Here is a 23,420-nt window from a genome sequence, read left to right on the forward strand (position 1 = left end):
CTATATAAAAATTCATCAAAGAAAATGTAATAAGATACAAAGAAAATATGGAAACAGAAACAGCTGAAGGCAAAGAGTAAGAAGCGGATCAGACAAAAAAACTCACCTTCGGTACACGATATATTTACCCGATTAAAAAGACAAATCGTGTAGCAACAAACAACAGAGAGAAACTCGTACAAGCATTCAAAGATTAGCTATGTATTTTTGTACTTCACGAGACGAATCAGGAACACAGGTAGTTGTAGGAAAACAATGATATTCAACAAGAACGTCACATGACATCTATGAAACCATTCAAGATTAAAAGGAAGGGAAGGCACTTTGAGATGACGTTTCCGTAGTGATAGTTAAATATGGAAGGACCGTAATACAAAAGAGCAAGTTAAATTTTTTCCAGAATTTTCATGAGGAAGAGAATTCCCCTAAATTAGGATAATTCTATATTTATTTATTTATTTCAAGTGAAAATAGTCAGGAAAGACATAAAAATAGGTGTAGACCTTTCAGCTTCTCTCTGTAACGTCAAAATGTACACTAAAATCTGTACCAACCACGCAGAAAATAAATTGGTATTTAAACTGGCGAAGAAATAGCTTTAGAAGATATAGTTCCATGAATCATTTTAAAGCCGTGAACGAAATTGTGAACAGTCACACCATGTGTCAATTACCACTTTGTCCAAGATTAATATATTTTGAGCAACAATATACTCACTCAGGCTATATTATTAGAATTGTTGCACCCCCGATTCGAAAAATAACGCCGGGCTGTCAACAGGAAAAAAGTACTAGATGTGTATATAAGATGGTCGATGCAAGAAGCATAGAACAGTTTCCACCACCCTAAGTTAGCGAAAGAACTCAAAAATTCAAGAAAATTCTCATTCCTCGTAAAATCACTAACCATGTCTAAGACTCCTCTTTACTAACTCCTAGACCAGACTGGTGTGGCGAAAGGAAAACAGCAAAACGAGAACTGAAGATTTAAATTTCGCCTTTAAAAAAGTTTTCAGCGGAAGCATCGTTTGACCGCTGCTCGAACGTCCTAATGGAATACAAAGAAACAGGCATGCCTGGTGTTGAAAAGCAGCTGAGAGTATTGAAAGCAAATATGTGACCACGTCCAGCTTGGGTCCAGTTCGGTTTTACACACAGTACTCCTCGTCATTGGGGACTTTTAGCTAGTTTGCATTTAACGCGAACCACTAATAGCACAAATTTCCGAGCGATTGGAAAAAAGCGCTGGTGACTCCTGTGAAAGAACAGACCCGCAAAATTACCAGCCAGTGTCCTTAACGTCGGATTGCTGCAGAATTTTTGAGCATGTCCTGTGTTCAAATACAATAAATTTCCTTGAAAGGGAAAACCTTATATCTACTGATAGACACGGATTTAGAAAGCATCGCTCGTTCGATACTCAACAGGCGCTTTTCTCTCACGATATCTTGCGAATCATGGACTATGAGCAACAGGCAAATTCCACATACCTAGATTTCCGGAAAGCGTTTGACGCAGTGCTAAACTGCAGACTATTAACGAAGGTGCGAGTCATACGGAATAGGCTCTAAGATAAGCGAGTGGCTCAAAGTCGTTGTCCTGGACGGCTGACATTCATATCGGAGACTAAGGTATCGTCAGGAGTGTTCCAGACAAGTGTAATAGCATCGCATTTTTCTCTGTTTGATGGACAATACGAGAAGCAGTCTGAGACTGCAGATGACGCTGTATGGTACGGCAAAATGTCGTCTTTTAATGACTTCAGGAGAATACGAGATGACATAGACAGAATTTATATTTGGTGTAATGAATGTCAGCTGACTCTAAATACGGGAAAAATGTAAGTTAACGCAGACGGGCAGGAAAAACAATCCTGTAGTGTTCAACTACATTGTTAGTTGGTTAAATATCTAGGCATAACGTTGCGTAGGGACATGAACTTGGAAATAGAACCTAAGCTCGGACCGAGCGAGGTGGCGCAGTGGTTAAACACTGGACTCGCCTTCGGGAGGACGACGGTTCAATCCCGCGTCCGGCCGTCCTGATTTAGGTTTTCCGTGATTTCCCTAAATCGCTCCAGGCAAATGCCGGGATGGTTCCTTTCAAAGGGCACGGCCGACTTCCTTCCCCGTCCTTCCCTAATCGGATGAGACCGATGACCTCGCTGTCTGGTCTCCTTCCCGAAAACAACCCAACCTAAGCTCGGTTGTAAGAAAGAGGAATGGTCGCCTTAGATTTATTGGGAGAATTCTAGGAAAATGTAGTCCACCTATAAGCCAGACTGCATACAAAATCACTCCCATTCCTTCCTTGCTGCTTAAATGTTTGGGATCCCGTCCGGGTCGGATTAAAGGAAAACATCGTAGCATTGCAAAGGCGAGCTGCCAGATTTCGAATCGATGGATTCGATCAGCACGCGAGTATTGCGGAAATGTTACGTGAACGCAGATTGAAATCTCGGGAGTGAAGCACGTACTCTTTTCGCAAAATGCTATTGGGAAAGTCTAGAGGACCATCGCTTGCTACAGAGTGCAGAACGATCCTGCAGCCCCGAATAGTCTTGTGTAAGGACCACGAAGGTAAGGGAAATCAGGTCTTGTACGGAGGCATAAAGATAGTAGTTATTCCCTCGCTTTGTTTGTGAATCGAACAGGAAAAGAAATGACTAACTGTGGTACAGGGTACCGTCCTCCATGCACAGTTTGCCAGCTTGCGGGATATCTATGTAGATGTAGATTATTTACATCACTACTACACTTTGAATGAGATATCGTGGCAAGAGTAAAATATAGAATAGGGAGAGGAGTCATGGATATACTATGTCACCAAAAGAATTCTCAATAACTATAAAGATTACAGATCCTTCACCTGGAAAAAGAATAAGGAAGATATCTACTAATCGTTAATTTCGACCATCGATCTTGGTTTCCGCGTGCTACATGATGCACGGCAGTGACCTGCTTAGTTTATGTCAAGTTGCGACTAACCGCAATATCTAAAGCGTTGGCGTAGACTATTAATGAAGAGCTGACAGATTACACTATCGCTTATAACATCCACGATAAATATCAGAGAGGCTTCCGAAAAACACCACAGCATAGCAATTGCATTAATCAAAGCAACTGACGACATCAAATACCTGTCATCACTCCGTAACTGCAGTACCAGATCGGACGCATCCATCACCTTGGCTATATCACTGCATGCTCTTAAATCTTTCTCCATTTCTTTTTCATTTTCGCCATACAGCTATGGAACAAATTTCCCTGCAGCCTGAGACTTACCGAAACCATTCTGCGTTCAAGAGGAGATTAAAGCTCTTAATGAAAAGTCGCTCCAGTCGCTAACAGGAATTTTATTAAGTCCAGATAATGAGCACTTAATAACTGGAGCGCCTTCTCATCACTTGAACATATAGCTGCGGGATCAGCACTCTCCGAAAACGGAGAAACTACTGATTAACGCTTTATTTATTATCATCGGTGTAATTCCCTCTTCTTCCTGTTTTCCTATTGTCTAATTTACAACTTTGTCACATTGTAAACTACATCTACATCTACATCTGCATTTATACTCCGCAAGCCACCCAACGGTGTGTGGCGGAGGGCATTTTACGTGCCACTGTCATTACGTCCCTTTCCTGTTCCAGTCGCGTATGGTTCGCGGGAAGAACGACTGTCTGAAAGCCTCCGTGCGCGCTCTAATCTCTCTAATTTTTCATTCGTGATCTCCTCGGGAGGTATAAGTAGGGGGAAGCAATATATTCGATACCTCATCCAGAAACGCACCCTCTCGAAACCTGGCGAGCAATCTACACCGCGATGCAGAGCGCCTCTCTTGCAGAGTCTGCCACTTGAGTTTATTAAACATCTCCGTAACGCTATCACGGTTACCAAATAACCCTGTGACGAAACGCGCCGCTCTTCTTTGGATCTTCTCTATCTCCTCCGTCAAACCGATCTGGTACGGATCCCACACTGATGAGCAATACTCAAGTATAGGTCGAACGAGTGTTTTGTAAGCCACCTCCTTTGTTGATGGACCACATTTTCCAAGCACTCTCCCAATGAACCTCAACCTGGTACCCGCCTTACCAACAATTAATTTTATATGATCATTCCACTTCAAATCGCTCCGCACGCATACTCCCAGATATTTTACAGAAGTAACTGCTACCAGTGTTTGTTCCGCTATCATATAATCATACAATAAAGGATCCTTCTTTCTATGTATTCGCAATACTATCTGTACTTTTCTCATCCAGCTGCCTCGTGGTGACTGGGTGTTGTTTGATGTCCTTAGGTTAGTTAGGTTTAAGTAGTTCTAAGTTCTAGGGGACTGATGACCATAGATGTTAAGTCCCATAATGCTCAGAGCCATTTGAACCATTTTTTCTCATCCATTTTTAATTTTTGTTTTCATCTTTCTAACTTATCTGTCAATCTTCCCCTCTTATTACCTACTCCTTCTCTTCACCACATCGATTCCTTCTGTAATGGAAAGTGGGCACTGCTCAATTGGTGAAGCCACCAGGCACAGATGGAATATTTCCGCCTTTACTGAAACAAGCAGGACAGGGATTAATTAAAGTCCTACGCAGACGCTTTACGTTCATCCAAGCAGCAGCACTCATTCTTAACGCTTGGTGGACAGTTACAGTTTTGTTCATTCTGAAGTGATTATACCAAGGGTAAAGATAGGAGACCGATCAGTCTATCCTCCTTTCTTCTAACGACATTAGAAGAACCGGTTAATCTGCACGTCAGGGAAAGGCGGTTAATTGGGGTTCCTTTGCATGAAACCAACACGCATATCAAGTAGGCAGCACTTCACCATCTTCCTCTCTGTATATTCCTGAATATCGTGAGGCCTTTAGCAATACGAACTCCAATCCGTGGTTAGAGCTGAGGGGAAGAGAATGGCATTAAGACCACGATATGCAAGTTTATTAAGACCATGCTGAGTAGAAGAAAGGTAGAGGCTACCACGATGGATGTGAGAATGGTGATCAAAACCACCAGACGCTGTATGCAAGAAGGCTGTTCCCACTACTGCTGCGGATCCTGGAGGGAAATGAACGCATCGAGGAGTTAAATACAAGAGTTTACTTTTGGCAAGAATACGCAAACGATTTGATCATAGTAATATTAGGCAAATTTGCTAGTGGCTTTAGAACAATGATTCAGCGCGCACTGAAAATTGTCTAGAACAGGATATAAGAGTTGGTCCCAAGAAAACTGTTGTACCCTTTACGAAGAAGCATATCCACAACACGTATTGGACTCTCAAGCTTGTCGACGAGATTCTACCAGTAGAAGGGGCAGTGAAATATCTAAATTTAATCTTGGATGGGAAACTCTCATGGACCCGTCACGTACAGAACAAGTGTTCGAATGTACTCTTATGGATACTGGAAAACACTTTGGTAAAAACTAGGGTCTAAGCCGCAGGAATACTTACTGGATACACATCACTGTGATAAGCCCTTAACCGGCCGGAGTGGCCGTGCGGTTCTTGGCGCTGCAGTCTGGAATCGCGCGACCGCTACGGACGCAGGTTCGAATCCTGCCTCGGGCATGGATGTGTGTGATGTCCTTAGGTTAATTAGGTTAAACTAGTTCTACGTTCTAGGCGACTGATGACCTCATAAGTTAAGTCGCATAGTGCTGAGAGACATTTGAACCATTTGATAAGCCCTTGCCGGCCGTTGTGATCGAGCGGTTCTAGGCGCTTCAGTCCGGAACCGCGCTGCAGGGATAAAAAAAAAATAAAAATAAAAATAAAAAAAACACGCCCGCTTAAATTCCTTATTGAGTTTTGTATGAATTACCGAAGCCGCCGAACAGTTATTATTATTATTATTTGACCGTGTGCTTAATGGATGAAAGGCCATCGGATTTTTCTGCTGTGGTTTCTGATGTGTTTCAACCGAGTGCGGCTGTTCTGAGACTGAATAGTGGAATGACTGAAAGTTTGTCCATTATTAAGGACCACAAAGGTTGCGATGTACAAACTGATATGTATTTTCTACTAAACACACAAATTGTGAGACAGTTGCTACCTTCGCCTTACACGTCTAATTACGGTTATACCTTTTTATTGGTTGCTGATTTTAAGTACTTCGTCACTCGAAATGATGATGGTTAACATTCACAACAATGCTCACTGCAATCCATAGTTGTTGCTGGCCGACGCGGTTGACGCGAAACTCGTAATTCGGCACTTGTCACTTTTGGTTTCATATCACTCGCGAATGCAATGAAAGAGCCGCCGCGAAGATTGCGACAGCAAGACACAAACGAGAACCGCAATCGGGCGCACCCCGGGCAACGTTCATCTATCAGCGGCTAGTCCTGCAACAACCGGAATGGACTTCTGAGGAAATGAAGACCAATAAGACCCTACCCAAGCGGTCTTTCCTAAGGCCACTTGTGATGATGTCGATAAACATTGAAGGAATATCGAGAGACAAACAAGTTTTATTGTCTGACTTGTGTAAAGAATATCAATGTGACTTCCTCCTGATTCAAGAAACCTATCGGGGCAGTACAAGACCCACACCCAAAACAGATGGAATGAAGATGATCTTGGAGAGACCACATGAACGATACGATAGTGCCATCTTCGCCAGGCCAGGAATTAGAGTCACTCCTGCATCACTGACTGACAGGCAAGGCATAGAGATATTAACCGTTAGAACTCAGCAGTATAATGTTACCTCTGTGTTCAAACCCCCAGAATCAGATTTTGTCTTCACTCAGCCTGGCAATTTCGGTTACCAAGACTTTAATTTTGTATTGGACGATTTCAACTGTCAGAGCTCTACATGGGGCTATAAAGAAACTGACAGCAGCGGAGTGGAACTAGAGACCTGGGCTCAGGTACACGATCTACTGCTCATACATGACCCGAAACTGCCAAGCTCCTTTAATAGTGGCAGATGGAAGAAAGGGTACAATCCCGATAACATCTTTGTTAGCAAGAAACTCGTTGGCCAATGTGGAAAACTGATTGGGGAGCCAATTCCCCATACGCAGCATCGGCCCATAAATTGTACGGTCAATGCAGTTGTTAAGCCTAAACAAGTTCCTTTCAAAAGAAGGTTCAATTTTAAAAAGGCCAATTAGAAGAAATTTAGAGGGCTCATTGATGTAGAAATAACAAAAACCCCCCACAACCTGAGATGTACGACTCTTTTGTCATACTCGTTCAGAAGGTGTCCAGGAAAACAATACCGCGAGGATGCAGAACACAGTATATTACGGGACTGTCTGAGGACGCAAAACCACTACTGGAAAGATACCAGAAGCTTTTCGATAACGACCCATTTGATGATGAGACACTTCCAGCAGGCGATGAACTCATGTCAGTCATAGCTGAGAACCGCAAAGTCAAATGGTGTGATCTCATGGAGAACCTGGACATGAAAGTGAACAGTAGGCGGGCTTGGAAACTGTTAAAGAACCTTAACGGTGACGCCACAAAGTCAAATGATAAACTTACTAACGTCACGGCAGACCAAGTCGCTACTACACTCCTTATGAATGGCAAAACCCACGGCAGAAAGTACCAGGAACCATTAGCACGTGATCCGGCAGAGGAAAATCATCACCTCAAGGCACCATTTACAATGTCAGAACTTACTGCAGCCATTTCCAGTTTGAAGATTAACAGAGCTCCTGGTATTGATGAACTTAGAGTCGAGTAAATTAAAAACTTTGGCAGTAATACCCTACAGTGGCTGCTAGATCTGATAAAAGGCTCCATATTCCAAAGATGTGGAGGAAAGCCCGAGTGGTTGCACTTCTGAAGCCAGGAAAGGACTCTGATGATCCAAAAAACTTCCGACCTGTGTCTCTTTTATGTCACTGTTTTAAGAGCTTGGAATGTCTGACGCTAAGCGGCATAGAAAGCGTCTTGGAACAACAGATCATCCCACAGCAGGCAGGTTTCCGACCAGGCAAATCGTGCTGCGGTCAAGTCCTGAACCTGACCCAACATATCGAGGATGGGTCTGAGAGGAAAGAGATCACGGGAGTGGCATTCATAGATCTTTCAGTTGCATATGATACTGTAAACCATCGGAGGCTCCTCAGGAAAGTATATAATGTGACAAGAGATTACCGTTTAACATCACTGATAGGTACTTTCCTGCATAACAGGAGATTTTTCGTCTGACTCGAGAACAAGAAGAGCAGGTGGAGAAATTAGAGGAATGGTCTACCTCAGGGAAGCGTCCTCGCCCCAGCTCTGTGTAATATATATACAAATGACCAACCAGTGCCAATCATCAAGGTCCAATTTATGTATGCCGATGACACTGCAGTTGCAGCCCAAGAAAACAATTTTATGGATGTAGAGGAGAAACTAACCAGTACCTTAGAAGCTCTCTCCCAGTATTATGAGGCAAACCACCTAAGGCCGATCCCTTCCAAGACGCGGGCCTGTTCATTCCATTTAAAGAACAGGGAGGCAAATCGTGAATTAAATGTAATATGGAGAGGTGAACGTATCGAGCATTGTAATACGCCCAAATATCTTAGTGTCACGTTGGATCGCACACTGACCTATAAACATCATTGTAATGCCACAAGGGAAAAAGTCTCAACTAGAAACAACATCATCAGGAAACTAACCAGAGGGTCCTGGGGTGCGAACCCAAAAGTCCTGAGAACTTCAGCTCTTGCGCTCAGTGTGTCAGCCGCGGAATACGCCGCTACAGTATGGTCTGCATCAACACACGCGAGAAAAGTTGATGTCGCGGTGAATGAAATGGCAAGGATTGTTACCAGATGATCGAGGCCAACCCCAGTGCACAGGATGTACTTAATTATGGGGATCGCACCGCCCAACATACGACGTGACATCGCTGCCGAAGCCGAAAAAACCAAGCAAGAAAAGGACATGCGTCATCCTTTATATGGACATCAGCCTGCTGACCGACGGCTTTGTTCGAGGAAGAGTTTCCTGTCACGTACCCGAGCCCTGAAAGGGTCGGCTGCAGAGAATCGTTTGAAAAGGTGGGACATCGACCTAAGAAACCCCCATAAAGATGTAAAAGAAGAACTGGCGCCTGGTGGAGACCTACCATACACAGTATGGAAAACCCTAAACCGTATGAGGGTAGGAGTGCCAAAGTGCAAGACAAACCAGCAGCAATGGGGTTTCCTAAAAGAGAATGAGAACACCCTTTGTCTGTGTGGATCTGTCCAGGATCCTCAACACCCGCTTATCTGTCCATATTTAGACCAGCCCTGCACACTGAATGACTTATGGGAGGCAAATGACAAGGCCATATTGGCTGCTGATTTTTGGAAGTCTGAAGTCTAGTTCCGGACACGGAAAGTAAGTAAGTAAGTAAGTACGCGCGAATCGGTATCGGTGAGGGTCGACCGCACGACGATCAGGGGGACGCACTCACTCGTCATACTCCGGTGAATTTACCGATTACTACTGGCTCGACCACCATTCTTGCCCGTCTCTCCAGTACCACTGCGCACTCAACACTCGTCTCACTGCCTCCTGCAGCGCTCGACAATCGACCCCTGTCTGCTATCGACCTGGGTGTCGGATACTAGCATCTATGTTTGTGGTATCGCGGATCCCTTACAAGCTACGCTCGCAGGTTCGAATGCTGCCTCGGACATGGATGTGTGTGATGTCCTTAAGTTAGTTGGGTTTAAGTAGTTCTAAGTCTAGGGGACTGATGACCTCAGATGCTAAGTCGCATAGTGCTTAGAGCCATTTGAACCATTTGATAAGCCCTTTGATAAGCTATGGGGCTACAGTTTGATGGAGTAAAGCAGAATGGAACGTGGCTACTAAGAAGCTTAGAATATCCAGAATCCTACATCAATCTAGTGAATGTGGTAAATATAGGAATTACCAGGAAAGTGCTGGAAGACTACACAGAACTTCCATCTGCTTCAATAAACCGTTTAAGCTAACAATTGGGAGTAAGCGGCAGTGGAAGTATGAACCACGATATCGTTCAGTGCCGAAAACAATCTAAGATGCTGGGATGTACGGGTACATCCTAGATTAAAGGGAGCAATCTCCCTATGGAAGCTGGCTGCGGTATTCCAGGCGCAATATCTGGTACCAGCGTGTTCGTGGAAGAGAATCTGTGTAGGTACTACAAGCATCTTGTCATCTACATTCATTCAGACAGCAAACAGTTCTGAAATCACTTTCAGCTTCTGCAACGAGATCAAAGATCGTTCCAGAATGCCCTGAAGCCCTTGTGAGGCTAGGAGAAAGCAATAGCGTAAACGTGTTGCGGGCTCCTGGTCACTCAGGAATTAATGGCAATGAAGGAGCTGATAGGCAGATGCGACGACTCCAGTTGTTGGAGTGGGAAATATCCTAACCACCACCAAGGGAATGTTAAAATCAAAACAATGTAGCTGCATTAGGAGGCAGCCCACAGAATATTGGGCTAACATATATAGATACAGCTATGGTACGCTGATGACGACAAAGCCATGTTTCAGGAGAAGTTCTGCAATCCTGGGCTTCAACAGGAATCAGATTAATTTCATGGTAGGTCTAATGACTCGATAGAGAAAGAAGCCGCTAAGTGTAGACTATGTTGTGAGGAGGATGAAAGAACACCATATTTAGCCTTCCATTACGACGCGAACGAAACTTAAAACACACAAATATTTGTGTCATTAATACCCGAAGAAATTGTGCCTATAAAAGGCTAGTTAGAGTCCCCTACTACTTTTTAAGAGTACCAACTGACCTTACTAGAAACATTGGGTGAGAAACCGTACACTAAACTCAGTTTCGGTGTGGGCATAGTGGGCTGAAAACACAGTTATTTTGTCTACCTGTGCAGATCAATCAATCAGTCAATAACACTGAATTAAAAATCGAAGTTTCCATAATATGGCAAGTGTAAAAGATTGTATACTTTCCTTTCGTATCGAATGAAATTGTTTCTCGTGAAGTTCACCAAATTCAGGTAACAGTAAAGTGACTATTTACCAAATGAAAACTAATTTACAGTCAGGTACAACTTAAACTATGAAGTTTTTGTAAATACATGAGGTGTTTGTTATTACTTTAATGACTTAAATAAAGACATATTACGTCATAATATTTCTTTTCAAAATTGTGTTTTTGTTTACTTATCTTTGTTTTAAAGTAAAATTATTAGGATGACTATCTTTCTGAGATTTCACGTTTACAAGTTGTAACTTCGGAAAAGTTCTCATCATTAATGAACGAATAAGAAAAATGTAATAGTTTAAAATGCACCCGGGTATCGCGGACACTCATAAAAATTGTGTATGTTGTACTTTAAGACAGAACGACTGATTTTATCTAATTATTCTAAAACTTGGTTCGTAACAAGATTCTATGAGACTATCAAACAAGGTTGCAAATAAGCGGTTTGAGAATAGACTGCCCCACAAAAAATACGATTGAACATACGAGATAAAAATTCTAACATTAGTAGTGGTAGTTATGGTAGTGATAGTTCGCGAATTGTAGCTGCACCGAGTGTTTTTGCAGTCACAACAGGAGCAGGTGCTCCCAGCGCAATTCTGCATGATTTGCTTGCAATAAACTTATGTGAATGACCGCTATTTCCAAATTGTTCCACGATCACCACCTCAGTGCAATATCGAATTTGCCGAACTCAAAACTCCAGTGCAGCTAATGATACTCGTATCACTGGTTCTGGCGTAAGTCACATTTCATTACACACATTTAATTACACAGAAGGGTAGCACAAAATGAATTGAGAGTCCTCACGATCGTCTTGTAGACAGCTGTTGAAGCAGTTGGATATGTAAGCTACGGAAAGAACGTACTCTCATGAAGCATATTACAAATAACCCATGAAACATCAAAAGCAATAACTACGACCATCAAACTTCCTGGCAGATTAAAACTGTGTGCTGGATCGAGAATCGAACTCGGTACATGAGCCTTTCGCTGGCAAGTGCTCTACTGACTGAATTACCCAACCACGACTCACAACCCATTGTCACCGCTTTACAGCCTCCAGTACCTCATCTCCTACCTTCCAAACTTCACAGATGTTATCCAGAGAAACTTACAAGACTAGAATTCCTGGAAGATAGGATACCGAGGAGACGTAGCTTAGCCACAGCCTGGAGGATGTTTCTAGAATGAAATATTGACTGTGCAGTGGCGTGTGCGCTGATATGAAGCTTCGTGGCAGTTCAAAACTGTGTGGCGGGTGGAGACTCCAACTCGAGATTTTTGCCTTTCGGAGGCAAATGATCTACAGTTCTGAGAATAATCAGTTCTCTTCCTTGTATTTGTTTTATTCAGTACCAACAGTTCACTTCCATATAATAGGGTCGGTAATGCAACTGCAGTATGAAATTTCGGTCCTGATTCTTTTCGTTTTATATTCTTTAAAATTCTAGTAATTCTTCCACAGACACTTCCAAATCTATTCAACTTAATCTGCATACGTTATTGATGGTCATTTTATATCCAACATAGTTAAAAATGTCCTCAGCTCGTGGTCTCACGGTAGCGTTCTCGCTTCCCGTGGTCCCGGGTTCGATTTCCACCGGGGTCAGGGATTATCACCTGCATCGAGATGACTGGGTGTTGTTGTGTCGTCTTCATCATCATTCATTCCCATTACGGTCGGAGGAAGACAATGGCAAATCACCTCGATTAGGACCTTGCCTAGTACGGCGGTGCGTGTTTCCCGCATCGTTCGCCTGCGCTCTGTCAACAAGAATGGCACTTCATTTCCATAGTTAAAAATATTTTACCCTTTTCAGTTGTTTTCTATGTACTACTATCATAGTTCCCAGTGAATATTTTCCATAAAATGCCAGTGATTTAGGTTTACTACACTCAGCTGGCGGCTACACGGGTAGCGGAGGCTGTGTGGCGTGGACTGGGCGGTTTTTTAGGTTAGAAGGCCTCGGGAAAGTACGGGATGGGCTGTAATCTCAAAGGGTGCATGGCAAATACAGGACGTGCTTGGATCAAGGAACAGTCGGAATTGTAGTTGTAAGTTGTAGTTGTGCTTGCAAAGTCCCTGAGCTTCAAGCGCTAATAGAAAGCACAGAAGCTGAAATCGTTATAGGTACAGAATGCTGGCTAAAGCCTGAAATAAGTTCTGCAGAAATTTTTACGAAGTCTCAGACGGTGTTCAGGAAAGATAGATTAGGCAGAATTGGTGGTGGAGTGTTTGTGTCTGTCAGTAGTGGTTTATCTTGTAGTGAAGTCGAAGTAGATACTCCGTGCGAATTGGTATGGGTGGATGTTATACTTAACAGCCGAACTAAGTTAATAATTGGCTCCTTCTACCGACTCCCAGACTCCGATGATATAGTTGCTGAACAGTTCAGAGAAAATTTGAGTCTCGTAACAAATAAATACCCCACTCATACGGTTATAGTTTGGAAGGGACTTCAACCTTCCCTCGATATGTTGGCAAAAATACTTGTTCAAAACCGGTGGTAGGCAGAAAACATCTTCCGAGATTGTCCTATATGCTTTCTCCGAAAATTATTTCGAGCAGTTAGTCCACGAACCCACGCGAATATTAAATGGTTGCGAAAACACACTTGACCTCTTAGCCACAAACAATCCAGAGCTAATAGAGAGCATCATGACTGATACAGGGATTAGTGATCACAAGGTCGTTGTACCTAGGCTCAATACCGTTTCTTCCAAATCCACCAGAAACGAACGCAAAATAATTTTATTTATAAAAGCGGATAAAGGTTCACTAGAAGCCTTCCTAAGAGACAATCTCCATTCCTTCCGAACTGACTATGCAAATGTAGACGAGGTGTGGCTCAAATTCAAAGATATAGTAGCAACAGCAATTGAGAGATTCATACCTCATAAACTGGTAATAGATGGAACTGATCCCCCATGATACACAAAACAGGTCCGAACGCTGTTGCAGAGGCAACGGAAAAAGCATGTGAAGTTCAGAAGAACGCGAAATCCCGAAGATTGACTAAAATTTACAGACGCGCGAAATTTGGCACGGACTTCAATGCGAGATGCCTTTAATAGGTTCCACAACGAAACATTGTCAGGAAATTTGGTAGAAAATCCGAAGAAATTCTGGTCGTATGTAAAGTACACAAGCGGCAAGACGCAGTCAATACCTTCGCTGCGCAGTGCCGATGGTACTGTTATAGACGACTATGCCGCTAAAGCGGAGTTATTGAACGCAGTTTTCCGAAATTCCTTCACCAGGGAAGACGAATGGAATATTCCAGAATTTGAAACACGAACAGCTGCTAGCATGAGTTTCTTAGAAGTAGATACCTTAAGGGTTGCGAAGCAACTCAAATCGCTTGATACGGGCAAGTCTTCAGGTCCAGATTGTATACTGATTAGGTTTCTTTCGGATTACGTTGATACAATAGCTCCCTACTTAGCAATCATATACAACCGCTCGCTCACCGATAGATCTGTACCTACAGATTGGAAAATTGCGCAGGTCGCACCAGTGTTTAAGAAGGGTAGTAGGAGTAATCCATCTAACTACAGACCTATATCATTGACGTCGGTTTGCGGTAGGGTTTTGGAGCATATACTGTATTCAAACATTATGAATCACCTCGAAGGGAACGATCTATTGATACGTAATCAGCATGGTTTCAGAAAACATCGTTCTTGTGCAACGCAGCTATCTCTTTATTCGCACGAAGTAATGGCCGTTATCGACAGGGGATCTCAAGTTGATTCCGTATTTCTAGATTTCCGGAAAGCTTTTGACATGGTGTGATAGGTGGCAGCTGACGCTAAATAACGAAAAGTGTGAGGTGATCCATATGAGTTCCAAAAGAAATCCGTTGGAATTCGATTACTCGATAAATAGTACAATTCTCAAGGCTGTCAATTCAACTAAGTACCTCGGTGTTAAAATTACGAACAACTTCAGTTGGAAAGACCACATAGATAATATTGTGGGTAAGGCGAGCCAAAGGTTGCGTTTCATTGGCAGGGCACTTAGAAGATGCAACAAGTCCACTAAAGAAACAGCTTACACTACACTCGTTCGTCCTCCGCTGGAATATTACTGCGCGGTGTGGGATCCTTACCAGGTGGGATTGACGGAGGACATCGAAAGGGTGCAAAAAAGGGCAGCTCGTTTTGTATTATCACGTAATAGGGGAGAGAGTGTGGCAGATATGATACGCGAGTTGGGATGGAAGTCATTAAAGCAAAGACGTTTTTCGTCGCGGCGAGATCTATTTACGAAATTTCAGTCACCAACTTTCTCTTCCGAATGCGAAAATATTTTGTTGAGCCCAACCTACATAGGTAGGAATGATCATCAAAATAAAATAAAGAGAGTTCGAACAGAAAGGTTTAGGTGTTCGTTTTTCCCGCGCGCTGTTCGGGAGTGGAATGTTAGAGAGATAGTATGATTGTGGTTCGATGAACCCTCTGCCAAGCACTTAAATGTGAATTGCAGAGTAATCATGTAGATGTAGATGTAGATAATTTAATATTATATTCCGAGCATATTTTATTCAAATAATGAATTTCGTTTTGTAAATCATCTTACCTTGAAAAAGTCAGTGTAAGATCATCAGCATATGGAAGGGATTTTAGCTTTACTGAATTGTTTAGTTGTACTCCAGCGTTCATCCTAGAATTTCATCTGCAAGCTGTATCGTCAATAAAAATACTGAACACCGTAGAGGATAAACTGCAGACTTGTCTCACCCCTCCATTTGTTTGTTTTGGTTCTGTATACAAGCTTCCTATATCTACGTTTACTGATGTTTCTTAATGTAGACTTTATAGCTGATGTACGCTGTAAAGTGTAACCTCTGTGCATCGTTATTCCCCATAACTTCTCTCTAACCACTTTATCGAAAGCGCTGTCAAAAACCGCAAGAGTAAAATATGTTGTTTGTTAAACTTTCTCTGCTTTTCAGCAAAATGCTGCAAAACAAATACTGCATAGGTCGTTCTTCGTCCCTTTCTAAATCCAACCTGTTCTTCCACTAGTAAACATTCTGCTATTGTTTTCAAATTTGTGTTTAAAATTCTTGCATAACGTTTATATGCTGTGTCAATAAAACTTACACCACTTTTATATTCTTTCCTTTCTTATATATCGGTATTACTTTTGCCCTCTTCCGATTTCGTAATACATCTTTTTGCTTCCAGGGAGTTTAAAACAAACGTAATAATTTACTGTGTATTGGTAACCCCCCATATTTAATTAACGTTGCATAAATTCCACTTATACGTGTTGCTTTTCAATTTTTTGTGCTTTTCAAAGATGCTGTGAGTTCTTTTATTATCGTGCCATCTAGACCTTTTCCTTCTATTACTAGACCATAGATTTTCATAGTATTTAATCCACTCCTCTTTCGTAATATTATTCAAATGAACTGTACCATTTTCTGTTTTATTTTAAAATGCTTATATGCTATCTGCTGTTGGTCATGAATGTAAAAAAAAAGAAATGTTCAAATGTGTGTGAATTCCCAAGGGACCAACTGATTAGGTCATCGGTCCCTAGACTTACACACTACTTAAACTAACTTATGCAAAGAACAACACACACACATGCCCGAGGGAGGACTCGAACCTCCGGCGGGAGGGACATGAATATAATGTTGGTGGACGCTCTTCACTATTCCTTCTCTATTTATAGATTTATTTATTTTCCGGAATAGGCATTGAAAGATTTTTTATACACTGTTTGGTTTTCTTGTGTTGCTTCCGCAGTTTCCATTGACCAAATTCTTAATCCACGCCTTCAGTGACATTCCTTTTTCTCTCCTAAATTCTCATTTGCAGATATTTTAAATTATTTTTTTAAAGTATTTGTCCATTCTTCTTCAATGGTGTCCTAGGTGGCTAATAGTTCTTATTCACTTGAGATCCACATGTTTTTGTCGTGTGTAATGAAAGGTAACTGATGCCTCGGTCTTACTTTGCTGTGGTACAAAAACTGCTGTCAGAGTTATACTTTCCCTCTTTGTTTCTAATCGTTGCTATTATAATTCTTTCGTTCATATATTCATAAGTCCAGATACAATTTTCCCATTATCTGTTTAGGTATATTGCTACACCTCCTCGTGCTCTTTCTTTCTGTTGTACTCCACTAAATACAACATTATGTTAAATTTCTAACGTATTTACTACCTTTCAGCTTCTTCTTAGTTTCTGATTTAACTGCAATTGTTATTGTGAAAATATCTTTGCTATTTATTGTTCTTTGTAAGCAATTCCTCTTGTATTCCATGTAGCTAATCTTGCTTTTCGAGATATTTATGTTCTTCTGTCACTTTCTCTAGCTGGAGTCGTCATAGAAAATCCATCTGGTTTTCCTATGTAAATTTGGGGACTGGGAGTATTTTGAAATGTCCCTGAATGGGTTACCAACCCAGAGTAGGTAAGATTGGTGATGGGGCTGCCATCTTCGAGTTTCCTTACTCAAACCTGCTTGTCTCCGTAAATGAGTACTAGTGCAGAATTTCCTCTGTACTCGATCTCGTAGCTATTCGGCTGATCTTCGCTCACAAGAGATTCGTTAGCCTGACGGGTAAACCAGTGGGGTAGAGTTGTCATTTAAGAGAGAGAGACTTTATATTTAGATCATCACCGTGCAGGGATTAATGTAGGTACATGTATAACCTTGTAAGTCCCTCGCAATGAACGATCGCTATGAATTTGTGATACTCCCTCACTGTATGAAACACAGGATGAACAAGGGATGACCAAACTTAGTCTCTGCAGGCAGTGTCCCATTCCCTCATTTCTTGGGCACTTAGGAGACATCTTGTAAAGTATAATAGGACATCGTTCTTCAAACATGAGCCTTTAATATGACAAAATTGCGTTTATTGCGGAAAACAATAAGTTTAAAGACTTCAAGTCTCTTAAGATTTCAGGAAAATGCCTACTCTAAGACTTGCTTGCTAGTATTGGAATAGTGAAAGAAACAGCGGGTACCATTTCGTAGGAAAGTAGGAAGACTCTCGAAGAGTCGGTCCGATGATTAGATTAGATTAGATTCAGTTTTCGTTTCATAGACTTATAAATTAGATGATTCTCCTGTGTGCGGAGCAAGTCAGAAAGCATAACATAAAAAATAAAATACATTTGAATATAACACTCATTTCCATGATCGCTTGTCAGAAGCTTGTCAAAATATGTGACTACATTACAGTAAACTGCAACTGCTAATAGTTACAGAATTAATACACTGTCAGAATGAAACATAGTTATGCAAATTTAATAAATTTGTCATTCACAAAATATCTAATATTGACTGTTGTGACCCAGTGCTGCTAGAACTGAAATATAACAGACATTTTTACTTAAACTGGTCTGACAGTACCTGCTAAGATATTCATCTATAGAGTAGAAGGAGTTACCTATCAAAACGTCTTTCAAACTCTGTTTAAACTGTGCTTTATCTGAAACCAAGTTTTTAATGGTTGCTTCCAATTTATTGAAAATGTGTGTTCCTGAATATTGTACCCCTTCTTGGCTGAAGCAAACTGATTTTAGGTCATTATGTAGATTGTTTTTATTCCTAGTACTGATATTATGCATTGAGCTATTGGTTGAGGCGTATTGCTCGAACAAGTTTCATTATGGAATAAATATAGTGAGGAGCAGTGGTTAGAATACAAAGTTCCTTGAACAGGTTTCTGCATAGTGTCCTGGAATTTACACCACAAATGAGTCTTATTACACGCTTTTGCACTCTAAAAACCTGTACTCGATTCCACGGAGAATATGATCCCATATGACATATAGAATGAATGTAAGTAAAATACTAAGTTTTCTTATACTTCTATCAGCTATATCTGACATCATTCGCACTGCAAATGAATAAGTTGTCTTTAAGAGTACTTTTACGACAATGTGATCGCTATGCATCTCGTAGCAAGGATCAGAAACTGTAGAGGATCAGAAACTGTAGAGGATCAGAAACTGTAGAGGATCAGAAACTGTAGAGGATCAGAAACTGTAGTCTGCTCACCTGCATCGTGGCTGCCTGGCAGGATGATGGTGTCGTCCCGGAACCAGGAGGAGACGGAGACGTCGTCCCGCACGAAGGGCGGGATGACGCAGCGCAGCACCGCCGTGTTGCCCAGCAGCGCATGCGCGCGGTACACCTGCACCTCGTAGTCCTGCACCACCACTGCAACAGAAGATGAAAGCTCGCGTTATGGCCGAAACGTCTCGCGCCAAAGAATTGTTGGAAGCAATATAAAAGGGGGAGCCAATAAATACATCAAGTAAACGAGTAATAGTGTCTCATACCGTTGTACAGGGGTACCTAGTAATCCAAATTGTACTGAATCCAAGCAACTGCTTAAATGTTCAATAAAAGTCATTAGTAATAGTGACAGATGACTTCAGGTATAAAGATTCGCGCTCTTCCTGCTAGTGGCCTTGTCAAAGAGGGAAGATGAGTGGATGGAATTATGGGAGACCCTCTTGGGATGGGAAATGTGGAAGAATCAACATTGGTCAACGGTCTCTGGATGGAGAAGACAATCGAAACTATTGCATTAAAACTCACACAATGTGCATCCAGTGGCCTTGTGACCAGTAATTGAAACAGTGTCTTGATGATCTCTCATTTACAAAACATTCAGGATTAGTCCTTCATTCGGATCTCCAGGAAGTGGGAGGTGACCATGACAGACGATAGCATAAGCAACGAAACGGTAACGTTCTACCAATTGGCTCGTGGAACGTCAGAATTTGATCGTGAGAGGGAAGCTAGGAAATCTGAAAAGGGTTTAATGAAGGGTCAGTCTGCATATAGTGGGGATCAGTGTAGTGAAATGGGAAGAAGATAAAGATTTCAAGTCAGGCAAATGTAGGCCAATGTCAACAGCTGCAGAAAATGCAATAACGGGAGTAGGATTCTCCATGAATAGGAAGATAGGGCAGTACGAAAGTAACTGCGAACAGGACAGGATTATTCTCAGCAGAATAAACAGGAAACGAACGTCAGCAACAATAGTTCAAGTATAAAAAGCAACGTAACATGCAGAAGATGAAGAATGAGAAAGAATTTATTAGGATATGGTATGGGTACGTCAGTATGTAAACGGGGATGAAAATTCAGAAATCACGTAGGACTGGAACGCCGTAGCAGGGGAAGGAATGGAAGACAGAGTTGTGCCTGGTTCGAAGAAAAAAGAGAAGGTTTAATTTCGATGTATTTTACCTAGAAATAGCGAATAAACTGATAAAAACCACAAAAAGAGGAGGGACAACTGCAAACTGGATAGAGGCGCGAGAAACTTTCAGCCGGAGTATATCCTGTTGAGACAGAGATCCCAAAATCAACCATTGGATTTTTCCAAAGATCTGTCAAACTCTAATACTGAGCTCCCTATGCTTTCCATAGAGACTCTGATTTCCTCCTTTGGTGCGTCATCGCAGAGGCCTTCTATGTCCTCTTTCCGCCTATCTGCTCTCTCCTCTGCGTTTAACAGTGGAATAATTGCCCACGCCATTACTTTTAATTTCACTGGACGTTGCCTTGAATTCTCTATGTACTGAATCTCTCCTCCCAACGCAATACATTTTCCGATTTCTTCACATTTATCCTACACCATTTGGCTTTAGCTTCCGTGAACTTCCAGTTTATTTCATTCTCAAGTGACGTATACTGCAATATTCGTTTCATTTCGTTATTTATTCGATCAGTAGAAGTATTTCTTCTGTTACCATAGTTTTCTTCGCAGTTACATTCCTTATACCTATATTTGTCTAGATTCTGTGACTAAAATAATGCCAATGAAGCTACTGTCTTCATAGGTTCAACAGCTGAAGAGGTTAGTCCAATGATCTCAAAGGATTTACCCATTCAGTTTACATGAATCAAGGTTCTGTCTTCAGTGACAATAAAGAAGGCTCAAGATAAGAGATTGAGATACTTTGGAAATGATTTGCGATTTGAGTGTTTTCACAAAGATAAGTTGTATGTTTTCTTTCACAAACCCTCACCGCCCAGTATCCCAAAAATTAAAACTACACTCCTGGAAATTGAAATAAGAACACCGTGAATTCATTGTCCCAGGAAGGGGAAACTTTATTGACACATTCCTGGGGTCAGATACATCACATGATCACACTGACAGAACCACAGGCACATAGACACAGGCAACAGAGCATGCGCAATGTCGGCACTAGTACAGTGTATATCCACCTTTCGCAGCAATGCAGGCTGCTATTCTCCCATGGAGACGATCGTAGAGATGCTGGATGTAGTCCTGTGGAATGGCTTGCCATGCCATTTCCACCTGGCGCCTCAGTTGGACCAGCGTTCGTGCTGGACGTGCAGACCGCGTGAGACGACGCTTCATCCAGTCCCAAACATGCTCAATGGGGGACAGATCCGGAGATCTTGCTGGCCAGGGTAGTTGACTTACACCTTCTAGAGCATGTTGGGTGGCACGGGATACATGCGGACGTGCATTGTCCTGTTGGAACAGCAAGTTCCCTTGCCGGTCTAGGAATGGTAGAACGTTGGGTTCGATGACGGTTTGGATGTACCGTGCACTATTCAGTGTCCCCTCGACGATCACCAGTGGTGTACGGCCAGTGTAGGAGATCGCTCCCCACACCATGATGCCGGGTGTTGGCCCTGTGTGCCTCGGTCGTATGCAGTCCTGATTGTGGCGCTCGCCTGCACGGCGCCAAACACGCATACGACCATCATTGGCACCAAGGCAGAAGCGACTCTCATCGCTGAAGACGACACGTCTCCATTCGTCCCTCCATTCACGCCTGTCGCGACACCACTGGAGGTGGGCTGCACGATGTTGGGGCGTGAGCGGAAGACGGCCTAACGGTGTGCGGGACCGTAGCCCAGCTTCATGGAGACGGTTGCGAATGGTCCTCGCCGATACCCCAGGAGCAACAGTGTCCCTAATTTGCTGGGAAGTGGCGGTGCGGTCCCCTACGGCACTGCGTAGGATCCTACGGTCTTGGCGTGCATCCGTGCGTCGCTGCGGTCCGGTCCCAGGTCGACGGGCACGTGCACCTTCCGCCGACCACTGGCGACAACATCGATGTACTGTGGAGACCTCACGCCCCACGTGTTGAGCAATTCGGCGGTACGTCCACCCGGCCTCCCGCATGCCCACTATACGCCCTCGCTCAAAGTCCGTCAACTGCACATACGGTTCACGTCCACGCTGTCGCGGCATGCTACCAGTGTTAAAGACTGCGATGGAGCTCCGTATGCCACGGCAAACTGGCTGACACTGACGGCGGCGGTGCATAAATGCTGCGCAGTTAGCGCCATTTGACGGCCAACACCGCGGTTCCTGGTGTGTTCCCTGTGCCGTGTGTGTGATCATTGCTTGTACAGCCCTATCGCAGTGTCCGGAGCAAGTATGGTGGGTCTGACACACCGGTGTCAATGTGTTCTTTTTTCCATTTCCAGGAGTATATATATATATATATATATATATATATATATATATATAAAAATAATTACCCCAAAAAATTATTAATTATTACACCCTTTTATATGTTTCCAATTCACTCTCGAGATTTATTGTTGCAACAGTACATGTGGGGTAAATGAATCGATTAGATGTAAGGACCAATAGCACAAGCTGCTTTGAGATAGCACGTATAGCCCCATGGTGAAACACCATACTGAAACACCATGCTGAAGCACCGTGCTGTTCTGGACGCAGCGTAGACGCGGTACTTACATCAGCCTTAGGCTGCCGTATCCATATGCAGCAGGTCATAATGGAACTCCGCAGCGCGCTGCGCTATTCCCTCTCGGTGGCGGTGTTTCATCTCCTCCGCGGGAGCTTCGATGAGAGTTTATTGGCGATTCCGTTCTGCGCACCCCATTGAATTTCAAATGCGACAGGGTAGCCCCGCAACCATCTCTCACGAGCCACGTAATACCCGGCTCCCCCACTTTCGTGCATAGTCTCCTCAACATAACTTTTAACAGTGAAATCTACGATATCTCTGTTCCTCGCCACAGACAAGCATTTCTTCCAGAAATATTTGCTAATTTACTGACGTCGTTTACTGCAAAAGGAATGAGCAAGAGGGAAGGAAAATTATACTTTTTAAGTCCTGGTGACGCCGAGATTGTTAGAGATAGAACACGAATTCGAATTGTAGGAAAGAGAAAGGAACCGGTGCGGTCCTTTTCAAAACAGCCATTACGTCAATCGCTTTAAGAGACTAAGGCAAAGCAGGGAAAATCTACGCCTGGAAAGCAGGTCGGGGATTGGAACTGGCATCATACCAAATGCGAGTCCACCGCACAGCCACTGCGTTGTCTCTCTCGGTTCTTACACGGCAACGGTGAAATTTCTTTATTAAGTGTATGGTGTGTTTTATATGACGCTAAACGCAATGTCAGAAAAGATATAGGTTGAGACTTGGCACACTGTGTTATTGTTGTCTTTCCTA

General features: G+C 42.7%; 1 protein-coding gene across 1 annotated transcript in view; it reads right to left on the reverse strand.

Moving 5' to 3' along the window:
• LOC124598534 (Down syndrome cell adhesion molecule-like protein Dscam2) overlaps positions 1-19,243 on the reverse strand; it is a 394,502-nt gene extending 375,259 nt beyond the window's left edge. Inside the window, exons 1-2 of the mRNA XM_047136007.1 lie at positions 19,195-19,243; positions 18,988-19,149 (exon numbers count right to left, since the gene is read on the reverse strand). Coding sequence (XP_046991963.1) covers positions 18,988-19,149; positions 19,195-19,243 — 211 coding nt within the window. The remainder of the gene's footprint in view (positions 1-18,987; positions 19,150-19,194) is intronic.
• Between the last annotated feature and the right edge of the window lie 4,177 nt (positions 19,244-23,420).

The sequence above is a fragment of the Schistocerca americana genome, chromosome 1 (assembly GCF_021461395.2).
Source record: "Schistocerca americana isolate TAMUIC-IGC-003095 chromosome 1, iqSchAmer2.1, whole genome shotgun sequence".
In the NCBI taxonomy this organism is placed as follows: Eukaryota; Metazoa; Arthropoda; class Insecta; order Orthoptera; family Acrididae; genus Schistocerca; species Schistocerca americana.